The sequence below is a fragment of the Pelophylax lessonae genome (assembly GCF_965119305.1).
Source record: "Pelophylax lessonae genome assembly, chromosome: 10".
NCBI classification, from domain to species: domain Eukaryota; kingdom Metazoa; phylum Chordata; class Amphibia; order Anura; family Ranidae; genus Pelophylax; species Pelophylax lessonae.
Window position 1 is genome coordinate 46,434,972 of NC_138777.1, and position 15,877 is coordinate 46,450,848.

Sequence of the window (15,877 nt, forward strand, 5' to 3'; positions counted from 1 at the left end):
TCCTGCGATAGCATGCAATGCACGCTAGTGCAGGGTTCAAGGGGGTTGAAGCAGACAATAAAACACCTCCTATCAAATGCTCTCTGAAGAGTGATCTGTACATAGATCACTCATAAGAGAGCAAAGCAAAAGTAAATTAACCATAAGGGTCCTTTCACACGGCACACCGTCCGACGAGGTCCGTTCTGCTCAGCGGGGGATCGATCCGCCGATCCCCACTGAGCAGGCGGATGACAGCTCTGTCTCCACTCTGTGTGCAGAGACAGAGCTGTCAGATCCCCGATGTCCTCTATGGGGAGATCGGATGAGAATGGACCACCTGTCCATACTCATCCGATCCTCCAGACGGATGGAAAATAGGGTTTCCATGCGTTCGGATTTCACAGACAGGATCGGATCGGAGAGCAGCGAGTGTCAGCGGAGATGTCTTCGCTGACACCCACTGTCCCATAGGGCTGCATGGAGGATCCGATCAGGTCCACCTGAAAAACTGACAGGCGGATGGGATCGCCCGTGTGAAAGGACCCTAAGGGTTCTGTTTCCACTGAGTGGTACGGTTCGGTTCAGTACGGTACGGTTCGGAAAACGGTACACCTTGCGTTTCCACTGCATGATAGGCGTGGTGTAGCAGGAAAGCTGTGATGGACGATTCTCTGTCAACCAATCAAAGTTCTGCAGAGTGTAGCTCCACCCTGTTGGTACGGTACTAATGTGCTTGGTACCCCAACGAAAGGGTCCCAAAAAAGTGGTACGGTTCGGAATTAGGGTACCATTCATAATGGAAACGGCATAAATAGCGTACCGTACCGAACCGAACCGTACCAGAAAGCTCAGTGGAAACGAGCCAACCCTTATATTTGCATTTGAGCGGCAAAGGGGCTGACATGCATTCAGGGGCCGATGCTGCTGATTCTTCAATGCTTCAGGGTTTTTTATTGCTGTCAAATAGGCCTGACAATCGGCTCATGGTTCCAACTCAGCCCCATTCACTGGTAGTTGCTGAATAAAAGTCCAGTGTGTCTGCACTGCTCCTCATTGAACTTTTAAGATCCCTCTACATATAGGCATCTCAGATCGCGGGCTGAATTGCTGCAATTCTGCCCGCAATCCAGAACCATTGCAAGTTGCAGGACGCCCGTGCGATTCCCGTGACTTGCAATGGCACCCCAAACACGGCGTGATTTTGCCGCGATTGTCGCCAAACAAATCGCAGTAAAATTGCGCAAACGGAATCACGAGACACCTGTCACCCAAAAAAGTACAAGAACATCTTTTGGGCAACAGGCGTCCCGCGATTCTGTTTGCGCGATTTTACAGCGATTCGTTGGGAGACAATCACAGCAAAATCCCACCGCATTTGGGGTGACATTGGGAGTCACAGGAATCACACAGGCGTCCCGCGACATGCAATGCTTCCCGATCGCGGGCAGAATCACCTATATCCGAGGAGCCTTTATGTGAATGGAGCCTTATAGTGGGAATGATTGCGCTGGGCCTGCACTGAGCCCCAACCCCCCCCCCCCCCCACCCCAAAGTGATAGAAAATCTCTTCTACGGGGACACAGACCAAAGCAATCACATTTTTAGGGTTAGAACTCCTGCCAATGTTTATAATGCTGTGTGAGCCTTCCTGTCCTGGTGACAACAACACGCCCATTTCTTATAGGGGTGTCACAAGAACAGGAAGTGAGATAAAATCTCCCTGGTGGGGTCACTGACAGCAATAAAAGAGCCTGATGAAATCTGAATTCTTTCCAGGCCATACAGAAGTATAATGCGGCTGCAGTAAGACTTTATCACCTGTAAAGGAAAGCGAAGGGAAGGAGCGGCCTGCTCTGTCTGGCAGGGGAGTCTAAATCATAGGACTGGCTGAACAGAACAACACATCCAATTCACCTGTATGTAACATAAGTCATACTCTGAGACATTTGTATGACTGCTATAACATTTATCTTTAATAATGATAGAATTTCAGTGATGCCTTGCCACCAGCAACAGAGGATGGACATGGTGACAGGTGCTCACCGGAAGTCTATGGTCCCTACAAGACGCCAGCACTATGCATGCAGCAAAGGTCTGCTCACCCAGATACTCCGGGCCGGACTGCAGCAATCTCTCCGGGCTCATTCTTCTCCCTTCTACTGAAACCATTCCCCGAGCACGACGTCATTCATCGCAGCGCCGCTTCCGGCCCGGTAATTAGGTCGCTTCTGTAGTTACCATAGCAACGCAAGAATCCTGTGCGCCATCAATATGCCTCGGCTGCAAACAGGAGCCTCGGCATCATGGTTCCCACCTGCCTGTTCCCTCTATAGAGGGAGGTGTGAGGGGAGCACCAATGTTTCCTTATGGCAGTGCTACTTCTGTGCAGTTACATTCGTTTATTTTTATGGTTTTTAGTTAGAAAAGTGCAGCTGAACTCAGTTGTGTGGGGAACACTTGGAATTGTTCAAGGTGCCTCAGCATAAGTAAACGCATCCATGTCGCACAAAGCAAAAATGTGCATTTATTACGTTTCTTGCATTCTAGCCTGCAAAGCTCTGCAACCACAATAAGCGGACTGTGGGTGCAATGCTCTGACTCCTGCAGACTCTCCCTCCAGCTCAGTGGCAGCGGAAGCGTCAATGGGCTACAAGAAAAAGCGGAGTTCCTGCCACAAAAAAAATTTTCAATGAAAATACCCCCGGGACAGTCAGGGCTAGTACATTCCACAATGGATAGTCTCTGTACTGTCCCGGTTCGCACTTACCTTTTAGAAGAAATACTTACCTTGAACATTTCTTTTCAAGCGCTGCCATCTTGGATGTGGGCAGCTGAAGCCATCGCGTCCTCTTCTGCGTCTTCTTCCGTGTCCTCTTCTCCCAGAATGCCCTGCACCGGCCCCTCTCATCACTTCCGGTGTGGGCGCGTCATCCCTCCACAACTTGTGGGCATGCCCAGATGCTTTTAGCAGGGAATGACGCGCCGCACCAGAAGTGACGAGCGGGACCGGTGCAGGCGCATTGATTCTCGGGAGCGATGATGTTCAGCTCCCAGGAATCAATGCAAAGAGGAAGTGACGGCGCAGGCCGCGGCCGCAGAGGGAGGAAGTGGAAGAAAGGGGAGTATATTTTTCTGCAATAACAAGGTAAGTAAAAAAAAAAAATCTTAATTATCCATTTCTTTTTCAGGTGACTAGAAGCAAGCGGATGGCCCAAAATCCACTATGTCGATTTTGTGGCCGGAACTCCGCTTTAAAGTGCCGTGTCCATATTTGTGCTTTATTGAGTAGTGCATTATAGTACTGCACCTCCTGGTATGTGAGGTGCCTAGGCCAGTGATGGCAAACCTTGGCAACCCCAGATGTTTTGGAACTACATTTCCCATGACACTCTACTACAATGCAGAGTGCATGAGCATCATGGGAAATGTAGTTCCAAAATATCTGGGGTGCCAAAGTGTGCAATTACTGGCCTAGGCACTTCTGTGCCTACAGCCTCATAGCGGTAAATCTCCAGTGAGAGGTCTAGGGTACTGCTGCAAGAATTTGAAAGAGATCCCCTTATGACGTACAAGAGGAAGACGGCTGTGTGGGACAAGACCTGTAGGAGGTGAGCCAAGCAGGACAAGAGGACAATGCTGGATCCACTGGGATTTAACCACTTGCCGACTGCCAGCAGTACTTATACTGTGGCAGGTCGGCTCTGTCCTGCGAAATGACGTAACTGTACGGCACTTCGCGGGACCGCGAGTGGGGGCACACGCGCCCATTTTGCCACAGGGGAAGCTGATCTGCGGGTCCAGGGGCTGCGAATTGCTGCCGGGCATCCGCAATCTCTCCCTGTGGAGACGGAATGGCCTTTAACCATTTGTCGACCACACTATTGCCAAATGATGGCTACAACGCAGTGGAGACAGTTCTGGGAGGGAGGACGGCGTGCTCTATAATCGCAGTGTCCTCCAAACACTGCTGGTCACAGATTGAGGTAAAGAGTCAATCAGCGGCTCTTTATCACATGATCAGCTGTTTCCAATCACAGCTGATCACAATGTAAACAGAAGTCGGTTATCGGCATTCAGCGTGGGAAAGGGAGAAGAGAGCCAATAACTGGCTTCTGTAAAAGGGACATATACACTGATGATCAGTGCAGTCCTAACAGTGCCCACCAGTGCTGTCAATCTGTGCCCAGCAGTACTGCCAATCAGTGCTCACCAGTGGTGCCCATCTATGCTCATCAGTGCTGCCAATCAGTGCCCATCAGTGCCGCCAATCAGTGCCTCCTCATCAGTGTCACCTATCAGTGCTGCCTACCAGAGCCCATCAGTGCCACCTATTAGTGCCCATCAGTGCCTTTTCAACAGTGCCCACCAGTGCCGCCTCATCAGTGCAGCCTTATCAGTGCCCATCAATGTAGCCTTATCACTGCCCATCAGTGCCGCCTCATAGCTATGACTAAGCACCAGCTTGGGTGCGAAACGCATTAGCTGCCAGTGTCATCATCTCCGCTGTGGTATGATTATCCTTCATGTATTTTTGTATTTTTGTTTTCTTCAATAAAGGACTAATTTTCTGGAGTGCTGCTAAAAGCTGAAAATTGGCCAGGGCAGGAAGGGGTTAAAAGTGCCCAGTAGGCGGGTGGTTAAGGGGGTGTCGCAGGGGGTGTGTCCTCTGGCCACATACTTTTGCTAATAGGTGTCCCTCATTCTCATATAAAAAAGTTGGGAGGTATGTTACAGGGAGGTAGATAAACACAGCAAGAACTAATTTGATAAAAAATAGATTACAGGGCTGTGAAGTAGTGAATGTGTATGGAATATTTTTGGAAAATAAGGATATGATTTGGTGTCACTTTAAAGTTTAACCGCATTACATTTAGCGGAAAAAGCTTGCAATCTGCAAGTGTTTAATGTGTTCGACTAAAAACACTGAGGGTTTAATACTACTTTAATTTACTGATCTACTGGGTGAATGAATGCAATGCTTCTGCTGTAAACTTTGAGAATGCATTGCTCCACAGCGCCTGCAGCTACAGAGATCAGTGAGAGCTTGTTATAAATCTAATTTACTGTTTGTTGAGAATATATACGTACTTGATGGTTTATAGACTAGTCATAGGTTGACTCTACCTTTCCAAAAAGTGCTGACATAGAAAGTTCCTTCTAGAAAAGACAAGGCTCCCAAATATATTAGCTGGCTTTCTATGAAATGAATAAAACAGACCATTTCCCTATGGAGATGTCAGAGAGAGGATTTAATCCATCATTTCTCTCTCTCCAGCTGCGCTTCCTTCTGCCCCATCACAAGAAAATCCTATCAGCTCTGGACGGCTTGTCTTTGTCATTCTAGCCTGGTAACTATCTGGGGTTTCCTCCCCGGCTCAGCCCCTGGCATGCTAATAATATTTTCTTAAGAATTGAGGATAAAACCTGCTGTTTTTGGACTCTCCTCCTGCGGTTCTAATAATGAGATGTTTTTTGTTTCACTGGCGCCAGACGTGGAGGCTGAAGAAGAATAAGGAGATACCCCCAGGATTACGATCCCTCTGCGTGGATCATTATGCACATCTAATGTGTACAGTTTCTATATGATATGTGCACTATGTTTTCTTGTCTTCCCTTGACACACTATATTCTCTATCCGGTTTCCCCGGTATACAATTATCTATTTGTCTGTAGGAAAATAAACACAGAGTCGCTGTCATTTTCTGACTTATTTCAAATGGAAGTCTAATTTTGTGCTGTATTGGTGTCTAATACAGCATAAAATCATTACTGTTATATCATACATTGTTATTTATTTCCTTTTTTCTGCCTCTGATAACTTCTCCCACTTGTTTTTTTTTTTTTGCTGTAAGGGCTAGTTCACATGTGCAGCGGGGAGTGCCTCTTCTCAGATAAGCGATCTATGTTTGGATCACTTTTCAGAGGCGTTTGACAGGCAGTGAGGAGGCATTGTATCCAGGCTCGGTCTGGCCATAGGGCAGACCAAGCATTTTCCTGGTGGGCCAGGGCCACCCGGTCCATATAATCCAGAAACAAAAAGAGTGAAGCTGAGCACCCTGCTCCTGCGCTCAGAACCAGGTCCTCAGGCTGTTTCAATTTTGGAACCCACACTTGGCATCCCAAATGGCTAAGCCTTTCTGCCCTCTATGACCGGGGTGGTTGAACACACTGTAAAAACAAACACAAAGAAAGGGCGCACCAGCCAAGCGCATTATCCTCAGCGGGCTTTTTAATAACAGAAGTTAAAATCAACTACTCACAAACATGCGTGGTAGAACAGCATATCAATTCCGTGCCTCGAAACGCATCAGACCTCAGTCTACATGAGACATTGGACTTTTCCATTTGATGCTGCTTTTTGGAATTGATATGCTGTTCTACCACGCATGTTTGTGAGTAGTTGATTTTAACTTCTGTTATTAAAAAGCCCGCTGAGGATAATGCGCTAGGCTAGTGCGCCCACCCGGTCCATAGTCTGTTGATTACTGGGCTGCACAGCGGGAGGTAAGTGGCGACCGTGGTCCGGACAGGACTTACACAGACAGCGGCCACCGCTCACCTCCTGCTATGCAGCCATGCCTGTGTGTCCCCCCCCCCCCCAGCAGAACTAACAGCCGGATTGCTGGCAAACTTTTCCTCCGAGCCCAAATTCTCTCCCAGCACAAATCCTCCTCATGCCCCCTCCTAGCACACCCCACCCCCCATCCCCAAATATCCCCATGAGCACAAATAATCGTCCTCAGCACAAATATCCTAATCATCCCTCCTAGCACAAACCCTTCCCCTCCTAAATCCTCCTACCTAATACAAATCCCCCCCCCCCCCCAAAAAAAAGAAAAACGCCCTTCCTAGCACAAAGCTCCCCACCCAGCACAAAAATCCCTCCTTTCCCAAATTTACAGATCCACCTCCCCAAATTATCCCACCTAGCCAAATTTCCCCTCCTAGCACAAATCCTCCCCCTCCCCCAAATCCGCTTTCTAACATAAATACCCCCTCCAAAAATGTTTTCCTTACCAGCTTATATCTCCCTACCTCCTACCCCCTCCCAGCACAAATCCCCCCAAAGCACCCTTCTTAGCACCCCCCATTGCCCCTCCCACACAAACTTCCCCCACCAATCCCCTCTCTTACCACATATTCACCCCCCGCCCCCTCCCGCAACCTCCTACCTAGCACTAATCCTCATATCCTTCTCCCCTCCTAGCACGATCTCATCTTCAGTTTCCTGCATTTGAACCCCACCATGTCTCTAGTACAATTTCCCCCTCCCTCAAATACACCTCAGACTCAGTGGCAGCAGTGGCTGTATTATTGTCCTTCCCCCCAGGCTCCTCCTCATTGTGCCACACCAGAGTTTAGGAGGAGCCCTGGGCCAGCGAACTTTGAACACTTTCTCCTGGGGGGGGAGAAATGCTTGGCTGCTGCAGGGGTACGGGGGATTGGCCTGAAGGATACCAGCTATCAGATTGGGACTTTACAGAGTCAACTTACCCTGTGCTATACTGATCTGACAGATGTAATGCAGGAGTAATCAGTGGCAGGAGGAGGAGCTCAAGGGGAAAGAGAGCACTTCCGGCTCTCTTCTGTCCTCCGGATTCGGGTTGTGACTTGCCTCGCTGAGCTGATAGGAGTAGTGATGCAGCTTTCACTACTCCTGTCAGGTTGTAGCTGCAGGAACTCTTCATGCAGCCCCATCCCCCCCTTCACCTCATTAAAACCAGCACCGGAGGCAGCTGCCCCCCTGTCCCTGTCCTGCTCCAGCCTCTGAGCTTGCTCCCTTTTCCAAAGACCTCTTGACTCCCTACATCCAACATGGCCTCAGCTTTCTTACTTTCCCAGACCCTCACTTGGTCTCCCAGACCCACGTAGTGGTCTCATGGAAAGGAATCACCCCAACAAATGGTGTAGTCTCTGGCAGCTCTCCTGACAGGGCTCTGTCTGCAAATGGCAGCTCCAAACTATGCTCAGACTTAAGCCTCGTACACATGCGTCGAAATTCGGCCGGGAAGTTTGGGCCGGGAAGTTTCGTCCGATGACCGATCTGCCGATTTTCGGCTTGTTAGTATGATGCTTCCGACAACCGACTCTGACTTTTCGGTCGAAAAAATTCTGGTATGCAGGCTATAAAATCTTTGTCCTCCATCAAAACACGTCCGATTTTCCTGCAGTCAGTACAGATTTCGACAGGGAAAAATCTTATGAGCAAGACTGGGCATGCTCAGAGAAGAAAGAACACAAAGAAAGCAAACCAACACGACATCACTTCTGAAGTAGAATTTTGTCGTGCGGGAAAATTCGTGTGCAGTCTAGGCACATTCCAACCAACAGGCACCACTCTGGACAAAAGACGGATGACCCGTCGGCGGAAATTCATTGCGTGTGTACAAGGCTTTAGTTTGTAAGAACCCTGCACACCTGTGCACTCACACTGCGGTCCTCCAGCAAAAGCAGGACACAGGATTGAAGGTTCAGTCCCACCCAAGACACCTTAGAACTTTCAAACTGCAGACCCCAATTCTGAATTACAAAACTCAGAAAAACCTTTAGGCTCTTTTCACATCTAGGCATTTTTGGGAAATTTTCTGCTCAAAGCCTCAGCTCTAAAAACGCCCAACAAGACAAATCCCATTCATTTCAACAGCACCTGTTCACTTCTGAGCGTTCTGTCGCCTTAAGCAAAATGCCTGTCGCTCAAAAAAGTACATGAGCTTCTTTTTTGTCAGGTTACAGGCGTTTTTATTTTTTCATTGGTCGATTGTCAACCTAAAAACGCCTGCACAAAAAAGCCTGTAAAACACCCTAAAAAAAACGCCTGAAAAAAGCCTGTAAAAATAGCAACGCCTAGATGTGAACGTAGCCTAAAACACAGCTTACTCCCCTCATACCAAATACTCTGGAGGTACTCAAACTGTAAGTTTGAGAATTTTGTGTTTTCCTAAACTCATATTGCAGCAGGACCCCACACTGTCACAATATATACAGTATATTAGTACATACATATACATATACTGTATATAGATTACATGTGCAGTTTTTAGAATTGATGGTACAGAGCTGAACCCAAGCTGTGCTGCAGGGTTCATTGCCAATACTTTTGCTTGAAAACTATGCAGACGTATTTCTAAGTATGTGTGTTTGTGACGTATATATTTATATCTGGGTGACCTATTTCATATATGCCTGGAAGGTACATGTCACCCTGTCATCTTTACGTGTGTAAACTAAGTGTTTAGATGTTTTATATGTCACAGGAGACAGTGTATAAAATATTGTATAAAGTCATGTCATGCAAAAATGTGAACATTTGTGGAAAGTATATAAACGAGAAAATGTGAAGGGGCTGCTACGGGAAACACTCAAACTGGTGGACAAAAAGAGCCCGGTAGCACATCCTAGCCATATCTTGCACAAAAAAAAAACATAGAAACTATATAAAGGACTTTACCAGTACCACTGGAATAAAATTTAAAAAAAAAATGTTATTAAACAAAGGTTAACCACTTTACCGCTGCTCAGTGAGCTGCTACTGCAGCAAAGTGGCTCGATAACGTCTGACGACGTAGACCTACGTCGCCAGACATTGCCCTCTCTCGGCGGCGTGCGCGCGCCGCCGGAGACTCGCTCCCGCTGTATTCAGTCACAGCTGGAGTCGTGCCAGGGGAATAGCGGCGGTGATCACCACCGCTCTTCCCCGATCGTCGGGGAATCGAGTGTGGAGATCCGCCCGCTTGTGTAAACAAAGCGGGCGGATCTCCTAAGTGACAGGCAGGGTCAGATTGCAGGGTTCAGCATAGCTGAACCTGCGATCTGTCCCTGTGTCACTCAGTCACCTCCCACCACACATGTTAGTAAGCACCAGGCATACATTAACCCCTCCCTCTCCAATAAAAATGAACCCCTTGCCTGCCAGTGTCCTTTTTACAGTAACAGTGCATATGTATAGCACTGATTACTGTAGTAATGTCACTGGTACCCTCAAAAATGTCAGTCAAGGGTCCTATCTGTCCGCCGCAATGTCGCAGTCCCGCAAAAAAAGTCGCAGATCGCCGCCATTACTCGTTAAAAAAAAAAACGCCCAAAAATGACAGAAATCTTTCCCTTAGTTAGTAAATGCAATAACTTTTGCGCAAACCAATCAAAATACGCTTATTGCAATTTTTTTTACCAAAAATATGTAGGAGAAAACAAATTGGACTAAAATGATAAAAATTTTTGATTTTTACATTTTTTTTTGGGGGGGGGGGGGATTTCATATAAAAAAATGTGAAAAATATTGTTATTTTTTCAAAATTGTCGCACTTTTTTGGTTTATAGCGCAAAAAGTAAAAATTCCACAGGTGATCAAATACCACCAAAAGAAATCTCTGTTTGTGGGAAAAAAAGGACGTAAATTGCGTTTGGGTATGGTGTTGCATGACCGCGCAATTGTCAGTTAAATTCACACAGTGCCGAATCGCAAAAAGTGGCCCAGACGTAAGACAGCAAAATCCTCCGGTGGTAAAGTGGTTAAAATCATATCTGTAACATAATACAGGATTTTAAGCTCAATGACATAAATGTAAAAAAGAGATTTTGTGATACTCAGGAGCCACCCTCTCCAGGACGGAGGTGGTGACACCAGGCTCCCTTCTTCCTGCCACTCCTCACTGGCTGACTACTCAACTCAACCAACAGATAACATTGGCTGCGTTATTGGTACTTATGAGATACCAGAAATTCGCTCTTTTGAATGTTGACACTAAGCATGCTGGGTCTTTGATGATCCATGGAAAAGCCCATTCTGAACTAACCCATGCACTGAAGGAGTTTGCAACAGCTGTTTGTAGGAAGACTATTTTCATTTATTGTCCTTTTTCTAGGGGTTTTTTTGGTGGAAAGTATAGTGGAGACATCTGACTTTTCATATCCTAATGGGCATGCCCATGTAACTTTAATAAGCAGAGCACAGTGGAGAGGAGACAAGAAACCATTATTTTTGAATAGGCTGCCTTAAAGTGGTTGTAAAATCAGAAGTTTTTTTTTATCCTAATGCATTCTATACATTAAGATTAAAAAAAAAAGCCTTCTGTGTGCAGTAGTCCCCCTAATTCGTACCTGATCACCATCTCCATTCAGCAAGGTTGCAGGAGTGTCTCCACTGCACGGGACTCTCCCTTCCATTGGCTCTCACTGCTGTCAATCGAAGTCAGTGAGCTAATGAGGAGAGAGAGGGGGCGGTGCCGAATCATGGCTCCGTGTCTGCTTGCTCTGGGGGCACTTGGCAGGAGGGAGCGGCCAGGAGCACCGTCGTGGGACCCGAGAACAGAAGGATTTGAGCTGCTCTGTGCAAAACAATTGCACAGAGCAGATAAGTATAACTTGTTTGATATTTTTAAAAAAAAAAAAACTGAAACTTTATTGTCACTTTTATGCACCACAAAAATGTAAATGGTTCCTTAAAAACCCAAATTTAAATTTTATATAGGACAGGGAAGGCATGGAACTTTTTATTGCAGTCTTTGTCCCCATTTGGGAAATTTTACCACAACAGACAGCACAACGCTTTTCTCTGCTGCTGTTAAATAACCCAGTCTGTTGCCTCCCCACCTGTGCCCTGTGATTCGACAGTGAAGAAAAAGCAGTAACAGTGATGAGTCATCCTTCTGCTCACTCTGCTCTCTTCTCCTGATAGTATGTTCCTTTGCCTGCTTATATACACTTCAGTGTTTCTTATTGTCCACTGTTGCCCCCTTCCTCTTCCAGTTTAAGTGTTGCTTTATAAGGTACTGCAGGAGACTACCGGTAGTAGCATGTCAAAATCAGGTACCTATAGCACTCAAGTAACATTGTAACAATTTTTTTAAACGAGTAAGGCTCCGTTCACATGTCAGCGTATGGATCGCGGGCAGAACCGCCGCAGTTCCGCCCGCGATCCGGAGATTATTGCAAATCGCGGGACGCATGTGTGTTGCCCGTTGATTTGCAATAGCCCCCCAAACGCTGAGAGATGTTGCCACGATTTCCGCCTGCCGAATCGCGGTAACATTGCGCAAAAAAAATCGCAGGACGCATTACGCTCCAAAGAAGCTCTTGTACTTTTTTGGGCGTAATGCGTCCCGCAATTTTTTTTGCGCGATGTTACCGCGATTCGGCAGGCGGAAATCGCGGCAACATCGCTCAGCGTTTGGGGGGCTATTGCAAATCAACGGGCAACACACAGGCGTCCCGCGATTTGCAATAATCTCCGGATCCTGGGAGGAACTGCGGCGGTTCTGCCCGCGATCCATACGCTGACATGTGAACGGAGCCTAAACTAAAGTGACACATAAAAAATTAAATTGCGTGTTTTTATATATCTGCCTGGAATTAGGTTTTAAATCCTATATAAAAAGATTGCAACCACCCCGATCTAAAAACAAAAACAAATTGACCCTGTCTAACAACGCACTTTAAAAACAGAGGGTTTTGTTGTACACATTTGTAAAAATAAGTGGAAGCTGCATTGCCCAAGCCAAGGCTCCTCTGTATACTGCTGTCCTAACAGAGGCGTAACTAGAACCTTTAGGGCCCCGGTGCAAGAAACCATGAAGGGCCCCAGTGTGGGGGGGGGGGAGCACACAGGGGCTCAGAGAAAGCAGAACACAAGTGAACTGGATAGGAGGAGCGGCGGGGGCAGCATACAGAGGAACCCATCTCCTCCATTTTCCTCCTGCAGCTACAGGAGGAAAAAGGAGGACAGTGATTTCTCTACATGCTGCCCCCACCCCCTCCTATCCAGGTGTACAGGGGAGCCACACAGGCCCCCTGGAGCATGGGGCCCGGTTGCAGTTGCAACCCCTGCAACCCCTGTAGTTACGCCCCTGCATCCTAACTCTAGACATGTGCATGACAAAAAAATGTATTTTGTTTTGTTTCATTTAGATTAGTTAATCTAGGTATTTCGTTTAGTTAAATTCGGTTGATTTGTTCAATGCGTATTTGGGATTTCTATTCAGAATTTGTTCTATATTTATTTTTCAAAGTTTCTTTGAATTTACTAATATTTACGTTCGAATCGATAAATTTAGAATCGGTGGAACCCAAAAATGTAGAATTTTTTTTCAATTCTAATGCAGCAGCTGAGTAACCAAACATCTGATTGTTATTTATACACATTGATCTTATTTTTTTATTAGAGTCCATTCACACTAATACGACTTGTCAGGCGACTTGTCAGCCTGACAAGTTGCAGTGCGTCGCGGTCCATTGTGTGGTACGGGAACCGTTCTAATAGCTCCGACTTAGAAAAAGGTTCCTGTACTACTTCGGGGGGGGCGACCTGGGAGCGACTTGCATAGCCATTCATTTTATGAAAAAATAAAGGCAGAAAATGACCAGCGCTATGGAGTGTGCGGTGAAGCGTGAACAACTAACAGGTGTAAGCGGCCAACAACCAAAACCCCAAGAGGGGTCAGAATATAAATAAAGTGCAGAAAGGGGTTGTAAACGGCGCTACCTTTGTGCAAATAAATAATAATAAAGTGCACTCACTTGCAATTAAATGATAAATAAGGGGGTGTGTCCCATAAAACAAAAAAAAAGGTAAATATACTGTGTATCAGGTGAGTACAAGTAAAATAGATCAAATATCCTGATGTGTGATAGGTAAAACCCAGAAAGTGCTGAAGTGCAATAAATAAATTGATGACATAGACAGTGTATTTATTGTGATGTACAAATAATTACATCAATCCAGTGCAAGAATAAAATGAATCAATTATTTAGTGATATTACTGGCACTGTTACTCTTGTGAGCGCAACATGCCAGTAGAAAACATATAAGTGAAATAAAAGTGGTAAGTGAAACCAGGGAAAAAATCCCTTAAAATAAATGTCAGCTGCAATCACCTGTGTGACCACTAGGTGTCGCGCTGTATATACAACCTGCCTTGTACAGAAGTTAGGCAAGAGTGAGTCTTCAAGGGTCCCCCTCCGCAGTCAACAAGGCACCAGTTGGCGTGTTTCCATATGGAAGGAAAGAAGAGGGGAGCCCCGTGAAGTATCAATCGCAAATATTGAAAAAAGAACGTAGTATCCACTCACTGTGAGAGTTGTGATAGCTGCCTCGTATCAGTAGCACTCGCTGGGAAGCTTCCGCGTTCCACGGCGGTAGAATCTCAAAACCGGAAGTGACGCTGTGACGCAATGGACCCGCCCTACGCATTTCGTCATCGACGTCTGCTGTTTATTCAAAATATGCAAAGGAGTTGTAAATGAGTTGTAAAGGCAGGAAGGTATTTTATCCTAATGCATTCTACGAGAACTTCGGCGGTGCTCGGAGCAGAAGTGGGAGCAGGTACTTGTCAAAATGGGGTACCTGCTCCCCCCTCCCCCGCTCCTAAAAAATGCCAATTGTGCAAGAGGAGCGGGGGACGAGCCCTTAAAGCGGAACTTCCCCTTTAAGGTGGAGTCACCTTTGGCTTAACAAAAACAGCATTATTTTGAAATGGTACACTAATAACACACAATATGTTTACAGTTAAAATTTGAATGGAATTCGATGCAAAATGTGTGTCGAATTTATTTCGAATTTCGGAAATTCAGACAAATTTCATTTCGTTATTCTGAGAAATCAGTAAAATTTGTTTTTTGGGGTTTTTTTGCTGGCTAGCTAGTAAGTGTGCTGGGAAATTTTTGTCTTTTGTCTATTTGTGAGGTTTTAAATCCTCCATAAGAAGCAGAAGATAACCCCTATCTATCCTACAGAAGTAGGCTAAAGAAATGTCCATTAAACACCTCTAAATTCTTTTTTGCAATCTATAATCTGTTAAACCCCAAAGATGGCCTGTTTAACAGCTGTGTCACACGCAGAAAGTAAATGACGTTGGTAGGTTTGGAATTCACTCATCTGAGAGTGGAATGGGCAGCTGTGGGCATTGCATGGGCAATTGTATCTGTATGAGTTGAGGGGGAGGGGATGCTGAGGCAGGGAGAAAAGATAATAACCAGAAGTGAGTGCCAACGCTGCAATATGTACAGAAGATGGCACCAGTAATAATGTCATACATATAGCCATGAACACCAAGAACTTTTTTTTTTTTTTGTAATTATATTTTTATTGAATTTTACAAGTTTTAATAAAAACACAAATATACAATGTCATTCCACTGTACAAACATTAAAAGAGAGATATTGTTTTTTTTTTTTTAAATTCATACTTACCTAGGTGGATAGCTGCATCTGTCCCCCGGCGCCTCTACACTGAGAACAGAGCGATCGAACACCGCAGATCTCTTGGTTCTCACGGATCCCCAAGCAGAGAGCTGCTGACTGTCAGTCACCGCTCTCCGCTCTGCCCTCTCTTCGCTCACTGAGTGCTGAGCCTTGGAGGGGATGGGAGCGGCCGGCTCAGCCTCTCAGAGACTCGCCGAGAGTCTGAGCCGGGTGTAGGTCCAGGATTCTGGTGGATCCCAACTCGGTGGTCGTGATGACGCGGTGCCTGGACTGACCCTGTGATATAAGCAGAGACCAGACTTCAGCCTGCTCTCTGCTGAAAACGGGTCACAGGAGTGCAAAAAGAACTGGACTCCTGTGATCCATAGGAGAAGTACAGCCAAACGAGATTTGGCTATACTTCACCTTTAAAGAGCTCAGAAGACCCACATAAAAGTCCAATAAGTGTTGAACAATGTAGAAGTATAGGGATATCAGGTAAGTAGCGGTTGGAATAACCTACAGTAACTTAAAAGATGAACAATGTGGACCCTAAGGTATTCCAGCTAAAGTATTGTGCATGCTACATTTCAGGAATTGTAAAGGCAGAAGGCTTTTTATCTTAATGCATTCTCTGCAGTGTGTAGCAGCCCCCTAATACTTACCGAGCCCCATCTCTTTCCAGCAATGTCCGTGTAGCACCCTCCTAGGTAGGTGCTAG

General features: G+C 46.1%; 1 protein-coding gene across 2 annotated transcripts in view; it reads right to left on the reverse strand.

Moving 5' to 3' along the window:
- CSTPP1 (centriolar satellite-associated tubulin polyglutamylase complex regulator 1) overlaps positions 1-2,248 on the reverse strand; it is a 244,201-nt gene extending 241,953 nt beyond the window's left edge. Inside the window, exon 1 of one of the 2 annotated variants that reach the window (XM_082271144.1) lies at positions 2,085-2,248. In XM_082271144.1, the coding sequence (XP_082127270.1) occupies positions 2,085-2,151 (67 nt within the window). In that variant the 5' untranslated portion in view covers positions 2,152-2,248. Of the gene's footprint in view, positions 1-2,025 lie in introns of both variants that reach the window. The other variant, XM_082271145.1, reaches the window with a different exon arrangement.
- Between the last annotated feature and the right edge of the window lie 13,629 nt (positions 2,249-15,877).